This window comes from Plecotus auritus, assembly GCF_963455305.1.
Source record: "Plecotus auritus genome assembly, chromosome: 3".
Lineage (NCBI taxonomy): Eukaryota > Metazoa > Chordata > Mammalia > Chiroptera > Vespertilionidae > Plecotus > Plecotus auritus.
The window spans coordinates 161,344,146-161,359,404 of record NC_137772.1 but is presented as its reverse complement, the minus strand read 5'-3'; the positions used below and the strand labels follow the sequence as shown (position 1 = coordinate 161,359,404).

The following is a 15,259-nucleotide window of genomic DNA, read 5'->3' as shown; positions in this document are numbered from 1 at the left end:
AATATGTTTATTGAATTTTTATTTTTTAGAGAGGAAAGGGGGGTGAAAGAGAGAGAGAGAGGGAGAGAGAGAGATCGGTTGCCTTTGGTATGCACCCCAACTGGGGATTGAACCCACAACCATTTTGGTGTAGGGGACAACACTCCAATTAACTGAGCCACCCACCTAGCTGGAATTTGTTTGTTCATTTTTTTTTTTTTTTAAATAAGCTCTTCAGGCGATCCTGAGGCCCACTAAGGTTTGAGAAGCACTGCTCCAATGGATTCATATATTGCTGGAAGCACTAAAAATGGATACAGCCCTTTTAGAAAGAAACATGGTAGAAGACTCATCGGGAATCATAAGATTTCCATCTCAATCTGACTCAGCAATCTTCCAGGGATATTTCCTAATGAAATAATTCAAAGGATGAACAACTGAATAAAGATATCTATGCCTAAAGATATCCATGATTGCACTATCCACAATAATGAACAATTAAAAGCAATCTAAGCAAGAAGAGAAGAATGGTAAATAAATTACAGGCAGTAAATAAAAAATATAGTAAGGGTTTGTAAAATGATAACTGGTTTATAAAATTAAGTAAAAATGTAACATGCACTATGGTTATCATTATGTAATATAACTATCAACTTGAAAATGACTTGTTCCATTGTATTAGGGTGGTACTGGGTGATAATTTAGTTTTCATCTTTAAAGATTATTTAAATACAGTTGTAATAATGGTTCTATAATGACACTATCTTAATTATATCATTTAAAAGCACCATTACTTAAAATTGATACTAAACTCTCAATGCACAATTTAAAGCCCTTTTTAACTATGTAAAACTCTGCTGCAATGTTACCAGCCAGCTGTTGTATGTAAAACATCAAGATCTAATAGCCTCTGTGGCAGATGGGCAGTTAGAGACACCAGTTTTAACGGCGAGGCTATCAGTACCTGAATTATCTTCATCTTTGCGGATTTTGAGCTTCACCAGATCTTCGCACTGCTGGAGGATCTGAACAGCATCTTCCATGGAGCAGTTGTCCAGGCGGATGTTGTCTATTGCAAGCAATTTATCTCCAAGCTCCAGCGTTCCGGTCCTGTTGGCAAATGCGTAGCAACACGCAAGCGATGATGAGCACGTACCCAGGCCATTTCAGAGGCATTAGCATCATGCAGCATTACGGTAGTCTTTAGAGGAAAAGCGGTTCCTCAACTGCCTTTAAATTGAATTTTATTGACAACCCCCTCCCCCCTTTTTCTCCCAGTCTTATTTTGGATGGCCACCATGATGGGAAATCGCAGAGGATTAAAAACAGCCTTTTCTTGTGCTGCCTTCCATTAGCCTGGACAACACTGTCAGCTTCACTCAGGGACTCGAAGGCTCCTAGGAAGGGAGGGAATATCTGCTTCTCCACATTGTCCTGCCACTTTGGATCCTTGGCAGTCTAGACGCTAGGACAGGGTTGAGGAAGTGAGGGCAGCCAAGGTGGGATGGACAGAGTGGAGGGCTGAGACGTGGCGCCTCTGCCATTTCCACCTGCACGGGGGGACTCACTGTGGGGAGAAAAGGTGAATTCCACGCTTGCTATCTGGAGTGTGGCCTTCGAGCGCCTAATACTAGCTGTGGACCCCTGCGGGTCTCTGAAAGTTTATAAGGTCCATCATGAAATAAGAAAAATAATACGATTGTATATGCGTTTGTGTGTGCGTATATGTATACACACACAATTGTAAATAAGGTTATGTTGTTTTAAAAAACATATTTTTATTGATTTCAGAGAGGAAGGGAAAAGGAGAGAGAGAAACATCAATGATGAAAGAGAATCATTGATCTGCTGCCTCCTGCAAGCTCCCCAACTGGGGACCGAGCCCAAAACCCGGGCATGTGCCCTGACCAGGAATCGAACAGTCACCTCCTGGTTCATAGGCCAATGCTCAACCACTGAGCCATGCTGGCAATCAAGTTATGTTTTGATAAGAACTATCCTTTACGCTTTGGGTCCCTGATAGAGATTGCTAATTGCTTCCCAGCAACTCTTCTTTCCTTCCTACTTTGGGATCACGCCCTAGAGATGCACACCCCAGACTCTCTCGGCCCCACCCCTACCTCCCTTCTATGGCTACAAGGTTGCAATGCTGAGCAAGCTGTGAGGATGGTGAGCTGCTTCCCAGTCCTGCAGGGCCTGCCACACTCCCCACCGTTATGTGAGAGACAAACTGCTGTCTTGTTGGATCCACTTCACCTATGAGTCTCTTTGTCACAGTGGAGCCTCTACCTATATACCTACACTCACACACTACCTTTTTTTAAAAACAGATTTATGCATTTATTTATTTTAAAAAATATTTGTGCCCTTGTCCATGTGCCCTTGACCAGAATTGAACCCAGGACCCTCCAGTCCTCAGGCTGATGCTCTATCCACTGAGACAACCCAGCTAGGGACTTACTATTTTTTGAGGGTTAAAATATTTCTTTAATGAAATGGCGGTGATAATAGGTAGGATTTTTTTTTTAAAGTCCTTAACTGGAAAATTAAAAGAAGTTAATAGTCTTATATTAGTGTTCCCCAATCATTTAAAAAATATTTTTGATCTGTGAAACCAAAAGTTTTAGACTCCCTGATTTGGATGGATATGGACCAAATAGGAGATAAAACATTAAGGCTGAAGGACCTGGCTGGGCCAGGAAGGGCATTCTGGCATCTAGCAAAAGCTACTGTCTCCATGTGGGGTGTCTGGCATACCTAAGGCCGCTTTCAGAGTTTCAGTTGGAAAATGAAAGATGGAATATGATCGATCAGTGAAGGAGAGGCTCTGTTGGACTCATAAAAGACCTTAAAATACATTTTTAGGCCTGTGCTTTCTGTATTGGGTGCAGAGATAAATCAGCATGCCGAGGAATTTCTACAATAGCACTGACATTAGGAATACCAACTATGACTGATTCATGGCAGCTGCCTGGGACTCTCATGATCCATTAGCAAGGTCTGCCTAGGGTGTGGCAGGGGTCATTTCTGCTCTATGAAGAAATGCCTTGGAATAAACAGAGAAGACGTTTTCCTTACCTGTGTGCCACACTGCCTTTTTTGATATCTGAAATGACAAGGGGGTCTCCCGGTTTTCTACTGGATGGAGCTGTAACAAAGAAGATAGAATAGTCACATCTTTATATCCACGATTCACCTACTATACATTTCCTATTTTATAACAGCGGTTAATGCAAGTACAGTTTGTATGTAAAGCAAAGATGATCAACAAATGAATTAGAAATGTGCACACTGCATCTTTTTTAAAATTTCTTTATTGATTACGGTGTTACATATGTGTCCTTATTCCCCCATTACCTCTCTCCCCCCCCATGCCCTCACCCCCCTGTTGTCTGTGTCCATTGGTTAGGCTTATATGCATGCATACAAGTCCTTTGGTTGATCTCTTATCCTTACCCCCACCCTCCCCTACCTTCCCTCTGAGGTTTAATGGTCTGATCGATGTTTCTCTGTCTCTGGATCTATTTTTGTTCATCATAGATCCGTTTATGTTGTTCATTATATTCCATAAATGAGTGAGATCATGTGATATTTATCTTTCTCTGCCTGGCTTATTTCACTTAGCATAATGCTCTCCAGTTTCATCCATGCTGTTGCAAATGGTAAGAACTCCTTCTTTTTTACCGCAGCGTCACTACATCTTCTTGATGTAAAAATGTTTATATTACAGTATTTATAAACTTAAACAATAAAGCAAAGTCATTTTAAATTTGTAATTGCAGAAAGCAATCGGAGAGCTGCCCATCAGATCTAAACCTGTTTTAATCTGTGATTCTCATGAGAGGGAGATGAAGGGTGGGTTCTCCAATAGGAGAGTATTAAAGCCACTGTGCAGGTTGCAGGCTCAGCCTCCAGTAGGGGGCGTGCAGGAGGCAGCTGATCAATGATTCTCATCACTGATGTTTCTCTCTCTCCCTCTCCTTTCCTCTCTAAAATCAATACAAACACATATTTAAAAAAGTCACTGGGGGCAACTGTTTAGTGGTACTCATGTACGTCCCTTTTTCGGTCCTTAACACCTTTCAAGGGAGAGACGCCATTGTCATGGGAATGTACTGTACTACTCAAGGGTCCTGGGTGGGAGAGTGGATGAGAATCACTGATTTAAAGTTCTTTATTTTCCCAGGTGGAAATCTTTTGTTAGATATACTATAAGTCTTTAAATTTTGTTTACAAATTCATACCTGGAATGTTCTAAAATATTTTGAAATGTGACTTATTTTATTGACAGTAGTAAATATTTGGTGCTATTCAATTATATTTTAATGCATATTCATAATATAGTCATGTACATATAATTTTTATTGAGTTTACAGATAAAATTATTATCTGGCACAGTAGTCAATTTTGAGCTTTATAAATTTTCTTAGGAATATTTCCATTTGATGAAAATGAAAAGAAACTAGTAATGAGTCTATGTAGAATTAATCTTGAAAATGAACTGGTCTTAATAAATTCAAAAATATCATCTTAATTTAAGAATTTAGAAATATCATTTAATTTAGGCTGATACTTAAAATTAACCATACCAACATTTGTAAAAAAACAATTCGCTTCCAAGAGGAGATGTTTGCCAACCTAAGCTTGTAGTGATCATTAAAAGGCCCCTAAAGTAAGATTATCTTATAAACAGTCTGATCACCCCATAATAATCATAGAACCATATCATAGCCTGTAATCCCATCTGAATCCCAGAAAAAATGTTTATGCATAAGAACAGATGGTTTAATATCTCAACACAACATTGAAAGAAAAAGCAAACACATATACCAATACCATACCCACTGTCTAAATTAGTGCATAGGAAATGTTAATGGGACTTCATTCAATCATTATTCTTGGCTTCTAGCAAAGAATGCAAAACATTGTATTCACTACAATTAATTCATAATTCTATCGCCATGCAATGATGTGAAATAACTCCTTTAGAGAAATATACACATCTAGCATTTTCACTCGTGCCATATTTCAGAATAGCAAATGGTTCTGGGCATGGGACACAGAAATAAAAACTTTGTTATTACCAGCAAGTATAACTTTCCTAGCATCTGCCAATGAATTTACACAATATTTTGCCAAGCAGAAGCAACCATGACTGAACACTCAATATTTCTCTTGTTTGTTTTTTTTTAAAATCCATGTTCCACTGAAATGATCTGAAATAAAACAGTAATAGATGTGCCATCAAACCCATGTGTATCATCTTTGCAACAGAGGAAATGAGCACTGTGACCTCTTGGACAAACCCACGCAGATTTCCAGAGAGGTCGGAAACTTCTCCCGGTCTACAGACAAGTATGGTGGCCGTTCCCACATTTATTAGATCCTTCTCTTTCTCCTTTAACCAAGTACATGCCTGAGGTTTGAAAGGATCTTCAGGGTGGATGACCATTGGAGGGATAAAGTTGAACCCAGAAGTGGGGCCAAATCTCTATAGGCTCCTGACAATGTCACTGCCAGGCCCACCAGGCATGTTAAACGTTCTGGGGACTCCGTCATGTTGTGAACACCCTGGCATCGTATTTTAACTACCTACTACCCGAGAAGAAGTCATACACCAAGCATGCTTTGCAAGGATTGTAGTGCTTTGAAAAAATTAAGGTAGTTACCAACATATCAAAATTGTAGATTTCATATAAATGTATGGCTTCTTTAAAAAACTTAGAGAGGGAATATGGTATAGTGGTTCCTGGGACTTGGCAGTCAGAGTGCTTGGGTTTAAGGTCCGGGCTCTACCACTTATTAGCCATGTCAGCTTGAGCATGTAGTGTTTAGGCACCTTAGTCTCCTAGTCTACACAATGGTGATGAAGAGAGTAACGGTGCTTGTCTCATACAGTTTCTGGTGTAGGTTGTTCTCACATGTAGAGTGATTGGACCAGAGCACGTCAAATGCACTACATAGTGTTTCTTGTTGGTAGGATTTCCCAGCCACATTGGACTCGCTTTCCCACCTCCCGCCCCTTTAGGTGGAGCCTTCCTTCTCCCTTTGTTCTCTTTTTTAATTTTTTTTTTTATTTCTTTCAAACACAGTTTACATTCAATAGTCTCTTGTATTATTTCAGGTGTGCAGCATAGTGGTTAGACAATAATACTTTATAAAGTGTTCTCTATATTTCCAGTACCCACCTGGCACCGTACATAGTTATTACAGTATTATTGACTATGCTGTACTTTACATCCCTGTGACTACTTTGTGACTACCAGTCTGTACTATTCAATCCCTTCACCTTTCACCCCGTCTCCCCTCTGGCAGCCATGAGTCTGTCACTGTTCTCATTGGAAGGATCTCACTCATTAACTTGCCTCACTCCTGAGGGCTTCTGAGTGTGAGACACTTTGAGTGGTGTGGGTCTATTTTCACCCATGGACCCATCAATTTGGAAAGCTATATCCATCAATGCTAGGCAATTTTATAAAATGATTTGATGCTTTACTTTCCTCTTTCTTTCTGTAATGGTTGTTATTTGAACTCATCCTGTATAATTCCTATCTATTCTAGATCCCTCATTGATTTTTGTTCCAATTTCTGGAAATTTTCCACAAACTTAACTATATAATAAAGAGCCAGGGTCGTAACGACTGTTACAATGAAAGGCTTAACCAGACAGGAAGTCAGTGCTGGCTTGCCATGGTGACCCAGCACTGATTGGGGCCACTGCAGGCGCCCTGACCCAGCACTGACTGCCTAGAGGCCTTCAGAGAGAGAGGCAGGTCTGATCCATAGCCTCTGTGGCAGCTGTTGATCAGAACTTGTCTCTCTTTCTCTCCCAGCATGGCCAACAGCCGTGCCTCCATTTCTCTCCAGGCCTCCACTGGGGCTGCTGATCAGCCCCACCTTTCTGATCAGGCCCCGTTGATAGGCCCAGAAACACTGACTGGCATAGAAACTGACCAATCAGAACCAAATCTGGGTGAATGTAAGGAGCCAATGGCTGCCTAGGAGGCGGAGCTTTTGACAATGACTGGCATAGAAACTGACCAATCAGAACCAAATCTGGGTCAACTGTGAGGAACCAATGGCTGCCTAGGAGGCGGAGCTTTTGATGCTGATTGGCATAGAAACTGACCAATTAGAACCAAATTGGCTGGCAGAGGAGGGCAGTTGGGGGTGAGATCAGGCTGGCAGGGAAGGACAGTTAGGGGTGATCAGGCAGGCAGAGGCAGTTAAGGGTGAGATCAGGCCAGCAGGGGAGGGCAGTTGGGGGTGAGATCAGACCAGTAGGGGAGGGCAGTTAGGGGCAACCAGGCTGGCAGGGGAGGGTAGTTGGGGGCGAGATCAGGCCAGCAGGGGAGGGCAGTTAGGGGTGATCAGGCAGGCAGAGGCAGTTGGGGGTGAGATCAGGCTGGCAGGGGAGAGCAGTTGGGGGTGAGATCAGACCAGCAGGGGAGGGCAGTTAGGGGCAACCAAGCAGGCAGAGGCAGTTGGGGGTGAGATCAGGCCAGCAGGGGAGAGCAGTTGGGGGCTCAATCAGGCCAGCGGGGGGGGGGGGGGGCGGCAGTTAGGGGTGATCAGGCAGGTAGGCAGAGGCAGGTTGGGGCAACCAGGCAGGCAGGCAGAGAGGTTAGGGGAGATCAGGCAGACAGGCAGGTGAGTAGTTAGGAGGGGTGTCCGACCACAGGGATCAGGCCTAACCTGGCGGTCAGACATCCCCCAAGGGGTCTCCGATTAGAGTGGGTGCAGGCTGGGCTGAGGGAACACCCCTCCGTGCACGAATTTCGTGCACCAGGCCTCTAGTTTTCTAATATTTTATTGACTTTTATTTTCATTTCTGCCATATTATTAAGTTTCTAAAGCCCTTTGTTCCCCTCTGTATGTTATTTTGCAATAGTATCAGTAATCATTTCCTCCCTCCCATGGATATAATATCTTATGTTGCTAATGATGTTAATGATAGTTTGTTTTTTTTTTCTTAAGTTTTCTTCTTCCTACATGTGCTCTTTCTCTGCTTTTCTTCCTTGTTTTTGGTGACAGTCTTGCATATTAGGTTCTCTCCCCAAGTGTCTGTATTTTTTCTTAGCTCTCTGTTTACACTAGAGTGTGACCCGGAACAGCTGAACGTTTGGTGCATCTGAGTGGGCTTGTGCACTTTGGTCTTCACTGTTTAGTTCAGGCTAGGCTGTTTCTTTGGGTCAGATGGCTCTAATTCTTTCTCTTGTTTGGAGGGTTTAAGCATGGCTACCCAGCTTCTTTGAACTTGGGGTTCAAAGAGCAGGGTGGGGCGGGGGGGAGACTAGCAGTCTCAACGTTCTGTATGTAAACTTTCACCTACTCTGTTTTCAAAGTAGCCATGCCACACTCAGCTGTGCCCCCCAATCCAGAGACCCTCTATGTCATGGTTCCCAGAGATTAAAACTAGGCTTCTGCCAGGGAGGAAAGGGGTGCCTGGCTGTGCTGAGTGGGAGAAGACATCTAAGGGACTAATTCATTCTTTCCTTTATTGACACTATTAAAGATGTCCTCCCCCTAACAGACTCCCAACAAATACTCCTGTCTTAGCTCTACCATCACTCTCACTTCCAGAAGTTCCTGATTTCACCATTTCCTGGGTCTGTTGGGAGTTTAGGATATAAATCAGGTTCCCTGCCAGCTTTCTCTTCTGTTTCTTTAAATTCATTTTTCTCCATCGTCTTTGCCACATGCCGATTTTGTTGCTGTTTTCTATTTTCCCTTTCCTCTTTTCTGTATTGTTTTTGGCTTTTTGAAAAATCTATATTGTTATTTTAAAATGGGGTAAGAGCTAAATCTACGTGTTCAAGCTATCATCTTTGACCCCTGAAGTTTTAAAGTTACTAGTAATTCTTTGCTATTAGAAACTATTCTTAAAGTGAACATGGATTCTTTTCCTTTCAAATAGTTGTTGGAAGAGTTAGAAAATGACAGCATCTATCATTTGTTTAAAGAAACTTTGTAGTAAAAAACAGGTGAAATCTTCTGAACTTTGAAGTGAATTAAATGTGAATCAATAAAGTATTCTAGGAACATCCTATATAATAAAGAGGGAATATGCAAATTGACCATCACACCATAACAAGATGGCTGTGCCCATAGCCAAGACAGGGATTCTGTAACACAAGATGGCTGCACCCACAGCGGAAGCTAAGTTCCTGTAATGAGCCTTAATGAGCAATCAGCAGGGACCTGAGGCTGTATGGCACTGGGCTGGGGCAGGGGACCTGAGGCTGCGTCCCCCACCTGGTGGGGCTTGACAGGGGACCTCAGGCCACATCCCCCACCAAGACCTCAGGCTGCACTCCCTGCCCCGGCACTGGGCCAGGGGACCTGACGCTGCACCCCATGTCCCAGCACTGGGCCATGGGACCTGAGGCCGTGCCCTCAGGCCATGCCCCCTGCCCAGCAGGGCTTGACAGGGACCTCAAGGTGTGCTCTCTGCCCCAGCCCGAGCTGGGGGACCTCAGGCCACGCACCCTGCCTGACGGGGCTTGATGGGGGACCTCAGGCTGTGCCCTCTGGCCTGGGCCAGGGGACCTCAAGGTGCACCCTCTGGCCCGGGCTGGGGGACCTCAGGCTGTGCCTGTACCCCCAGCCCCGGTGGGGCTTGATGTGAGTGGAGCTGGCCAGGTCTGGATCTAGCCCAATGGGGGTGGGGCTGGCCGAGTCTGGGTCTCACATGATTTCTAGGCGCACTTGGGTGGGTGGAGACTTGACTCTGGTTCCCATGGCGCGCCCCGGACTCTGAGAGGAGGAAGATTTTCATATACATTTTACTAATTTTCTTTCATCTCTGACACTTCTATTATAGAGAAAGGGCAAATAGGAATATTAAAATATTTCCTCTAATTAATTCTTTGTTAATGTGCACAAATTTCATGTACTGGGTCACTAGTTCTATAATATGTAGCCATTCATAGAATTTACTCTGCTAGTTAAAGTACTTTGCTCAAAGGGCCTGATAAGTGTCCAATGTCATTGGAGTAACACACACATGATCATTCAGCTTTACTTTAATTGCAACTATATATACTAGTAAATACTTGACAAGTAAAACAAGTTATTTGATTTTGAAGTGAGTAGATATTTTATTGCAAACTTGGCAAAAAAACTTAAACCATTCTCTTCTAAATATGCTTAAGACTTTAAGGGAAAATGATGGATTTATTGTGCATGTCATGAAAACTGCTTAATGATTTTATTTTTTAAAAAGTAAGACTTTATTTTTGCAAACAATCTGGTCACAATTGAAAAAGAAAGTCAACAAATTAACTGCACTCCCCAAATGTTGTCTTTTGCTTTTCTAATATGGGATCTGGGAAGGTTCATCAATGAGAAAGAGACAGGGACGAGTGGTAGTGTGACGGCAAAGCCAACGTTAAGTCAGACAGATGGGTTTGAATCCCTATTTAGCCTTTATAGCTCTGGGTCTTTGGGAAGGTTATCCACCTGAGCCTTACTTTCCACTCGTAAATGGGCATAGACGTCACATGACCACTTTGAGGATTAAATGGGAAGATATATAAATTGCTTAGAGGCATGCTTGGAACAAATCAGATACAAATTCGTCTAATAAAACCAAGTAAGACAACATCAATATTAAAGGGACTTTACTGACAACTGCAGATGACAATCAGGATTCTCTGACTTGAGAGGCTGGTGGGCTGCACTCTCTGGCTTCTGATTGGGTGAGGTGTCAGAACTTGAAAATGCTACTTCCATTCCCAAACTGCATCCTTCTGCCAGGTCGTTCACTTTATTTGTTATGATAAATTATTCCATATTATAGCCATAACATCAATGAAAGTAATGCCTGATGCTAATGTGCTATGAATGTCTCACCAAGAACTTCAAAAAATTAGTCTAAAACTGCTCACCACATCCAAATTCAGAGGGACTCATTTCTCAGTCAATTAGGTATGAAGAGTGAGCCTTAAGCCAAATGTGAAAGGCTTTGATGGTATCATTCAGAGATGGAGACCTGTTTCTTACCACTCAGAAGCTTCACAAGGTGAAGAAGACAAAATAGGAGTTTGTATAAAGATAGTGAGAACCATCAGTGAATCCTTGCAGTTCCTTGGTTCACTAATAGCACTCTGTGTATGTTTGAGAAAGGGTCTCTTGATTTCCTACTTTAGCATAATTGCCATTGGCACTAAAGTTGGTGGGGCAGAGCTTTGACTTAAATATTTCACAGGGCCCTATGGGTAAAATAAATAATGATAATCATAATGAATAACATTTGTTACGATTATAGTTAAAATAAATATAAATAAATACATATATAGTTACATAGAATGTTTTAGGCACTTTACATATAGCAATTCTTTTAATCTTCTCAACTATGTTACAAAGAAGGTAAAAAGTGCACCATTTTATAGACAAGAAAACTGAAATGGGCTGAGGGAGATTAAAAATGGAGGCAGAGTAAGTGGATGCTGCACGGACAGGCTCCCAGGAACAAACTAGTATTATAACTAAAGTACAGAAAAACTTCTTGAATAATCAATGAAAAACTTGCAGGAGAGAACCCTGACACCCAAGGATCAAAGGTGGAGACTGCATAGAGACTGGTAGGAGGGGCAGAGGCGTGAAAGGGCTGGCCAGGCACCCACAGATGGCAACTGAAGTCCCAGAGAGATATCTCAGCTATGGGGGGGGGGTGCCACTGAGAACTCTGGGATCTAATCCCGAAGCTGGGCTCCCCAGCAGAGAGCACCAAAACTGAGGAGGGTACCAACATAACATTTGGCTGTGAAAAGCAGCAGGTGTTGTCTGTCAGGAAGTAACAGCTGAAAATTCAGGCACCCTCTTAAAGGGCCAACACACAAATTTCCCTGTGGAGCCACCACCTTGTGCTCCGGCAGAGGGAGGGTGAAGTGGACTGGAGCTGTGAGAGCAGAAGCCAGGACTGGGGACTAAGGGGATAGAGCTCAGAAGGCAGACACCCTCAGTTTCCTGGGCTGAGTCATTCCCTCATGCGGCAGAGCACCTCTTTCCCACATAGACATCTGCCTGGCTTGGGGGGAAGAGAGTAGACACACCCTATTGGAAAATACCTTGCCCTGAGGCCACTTCAGAGATTAAAAATAACAATTAGCCTCCAGGCAGTAGCAACTGCCCCACCCTGTTGAAAAAACTCTCACCACACCAGAAGATGATTGCCTGCAGGGCAATTCAAGTCAGAATCCTATCAGTCTGTAGGCAGAGGGGGTCTCTGGAGACTTTGAGTCTTTGCCTGATCTAATTAGTCAGAAACAGCTTTTAACACTGTCCTGCACTAGAGATTGAGAGGTATAGAGGATCTACCTAATACATAGTCACAAACCCAAACAGAAAGCCAAAATGAGGAAACAAAGAAACAACCCCCAAATGAAAGAACTAGAGAATTCTCCAGAAGAAGAGATAAATGAAGCAGATATAAGAAATTTATCTGAAACAGAGTTCAGATTAATGATGATAAAGATGCTCAAGAGCCTGAAAAAAGATATAGTAACTATGAAAAAAGAACAGTCTGAAATAAAGAATGACATAACACAAATAAAGAACACATTGGAAGGAATACACAGCAGATTAGGGGAAGCTGAGGATCGAATTAGTGAATTAGAAGACAGAGTTGAAAATATCACTCAATCAGAAAAACAAAAAGAAAAAACAATTAAAAAACAGGAGGACAGCTTAAGGGAGCTGTGGGACAACATGAAACATAACAATATTAGAATAGCAGGTGTGACAGAAGAGGCAGAAAGGGACAAAGGCATAGAGGTGTTTGAAGAAATGATAGCAGAAAATTTCCCTAACCTGGTAAAGGAAAAAGTCACTCAAGTTCAGGAGGCACAGAGAACCCCAAACAAGAAGAACCCAAACAGGCCCATGCACAGACACATCATAATTAAAATGACAAAAATAAAAGACAAAGAGAGAATCTTAAAAGCAGCAAGAGAAAAGCAAACTGTTACCTACAAAGGTGTTCCCATAAGGCTGACACCTGATTTCTTATCAGAAACTCTCCAGGCCAGAAAGGAATGGCATGAAGTACTCAAGGTAATGGAAAGCAGGGATATGAGACCAAGATTACTATATCCACAAGGCTATCAATTCAAAATAGATGGTCAAATGAAGAGCTTCCCAGACTAAAAGAGGCTAAAGGAGTACATCACCACTAAGCCAGCATTACAAGACATGCTAAAGGGATTGCTGTAATGAGAGGAAGAAACAGAGAGAGAAATCTAGCCATACAGAAATATAATGGCAATAAATAAGTACCTCTCAATAATAACCCTAAATGTAAATGGATTAAATGCTCCAATCAAAAGGTATAGGGTAGCAGAATGGACACAAAAACATGACCCAACTATGTGCTGTCTACAAGAGACCCACCTCAAAACAAAAGACACACACAGGATGAGAGTGAAGGGATGGGAAAAAATTTTCCATGCAAATGGAAAAGAAAAAAAAGTTGGAGTAGCAATACTCATATCTGACAAAATAGACTTTAAAATGGAGGCCATCACAAGAGACAACAAAGGTCACTACATAATACTAAAGGGATTGATCCAACAAGAGGATATAACCTTGGTAAACACATATGCACCCAATATAGGAACACCTAAATACATAAAAAATATTCTAGAGGACTTTAGAATATTTAAACAATAATATAGGCATAGTAGGGGACTTTAACACCCCTCTGACTTCACTGGATAGATCTTCCAGACAAAAATTTAACAAGGAAACAGAGACTCTAAAGGACACACTGCATCAAATGGATTTAATTGACATTTATAGAACATTTCACCCCAACACAGCAGAATATACATTCTTCTCAAGTGCACAAGGAACATTCACAAAGATAGACCACAGGTTAGGACACAAAACAAGTCTCTACAAGTTCAAGAATATTGAAATCATATCAAGCATTGACATTAGAAATCAACTACAGTAAAAACACCCAAAAATATTCAAACACATGGAGTATAAATAGCATGTTATTAAACAATGAATGGGTTACAACAAGATCAAGAAAGAAATAAAAAACTTCCTGGAAACAAATAAAAATGAACACACAACAACCCCAAATCTCTGGGACACAGCAAAAGCAGCCCTGAGAGGGAAGTTCATAGCACTACAGACCTACCTCAAAAAACAAGAAACATCAGCAATCCTATCTAATAAAAGAGTAATATGCAAATTGACTGTCACTCCAAGACACAAGATGGCTGCCCCCATGTGGGCACAAGATGGCCACCACAAGATGGCCTGCAGGGGAGGGCAGTTGTGGACAGTTAGGGGTGACCAGGCCAGCAGAGGAGGGCAGTTGGGGGTGATAAAGCTGGCAGAGGAGGGCAGTTGGGGCAGACCAGGCCAGCAGGGGAGGGCAGTTGGGGGGGGTGGGGACCAGGCTTGCAGTGGAGGACAGTTGGGGGGGACCCAGGCCTGCAGGGAAGGGCAGTTAGGGGGGACCAGGCCTGCAGGGGAGGGCAGTTAAGGGTGACCGGGCCAGCAGGGGAGGGCAGTTGGGGGCAACCAGGCCTGCAGGGGAGGGCAGGGGCGACCAAACTGGCAGGGGAGGGCAGTTAGGGGTGACCAGGCCAGCAGGGGAGGGCAGTCAGGAGCAATTGGGCCAGCTGGGGAGCAGTTAGGCATCGATCAGGCTGGCAGGGGATTGGTTAGGGGGTGATAAGGCCCCCCCCCCAACTGCTCTCCACTGCAGGCTGAGCTGAGGGACAATCGCCCCACCCCGTGCATGAATTTCGTGCACTGGGCCTCTAGTAATCTATATAACCCTAAAACTTAAAGAACTAGAAAGAGAACAACAAGAAAAGCCCAGAGTAAGTGGAAGGAAGGAAATGATAAAGATTAGAGCAGAAATAAATAACATAGAGACTAAAAAAAAAAAAAAAAAAACAATATAAAAAATCAATGAAGCCAAGAGCTGGTTCTTTGAAAGGATAAACAAAATTGATAAACCATTAGCCAGACTCATATAGACAAGGAAACTGGGTACAGAGAGAGTAGATAGTCAAGGAGTGGGTAGTTGGGCTCTGAGTTCTTGCTCTTAATCATTTTCCAAGCCAGTGCTTCTTCAGTCCACACCATAGCCTCTGCACAAACATCTATATTCATCATCTTCTTCAGAGGCTCATTTCCCAGAGAGCACAGTGGTTGGCAGAAGACTGTTTATCATATACTCCTTATTCATTCACTCAACAGATAAGCATTCAATGAGCACTGGGTATTTGCCAGGAGCTGTGCTAGGCTTCAGGAG

At 42.7% G+C, this 15,259-nt stretch overlaps 1 protein-coding gene across 14 annotated transcripts in view; it reads right to left on the bottom strand.

Annotated features, from left to right (window-relative positions):
* Positions 1–15,259, bottom strand: part of GRIP1 (glutamate receptor interacting protein 1) — a 708,576-nt gene that overhangs the window by 55,546 nt on the left and 637,771 nt on the right. For all 14 annotated transcript variants that reach the window (XM_080659312.1, XM_080659305.1, XM_080659309.1 and 11 more), the window contains 2 exons: positions 3,058–3,127; positions 944–1,089 (listed from right to left, as the gene is read on the bottom strand). In XM_080659312.1, the coding sequence (XP_080515438.1) occupies positions 944–1,089; positions 3,058–3,127 (216 nt within the window). The remainder of the gene's footprint in view (positions 1–943; positions 1,090–3,057; positions 3,128–15,259) is intronic.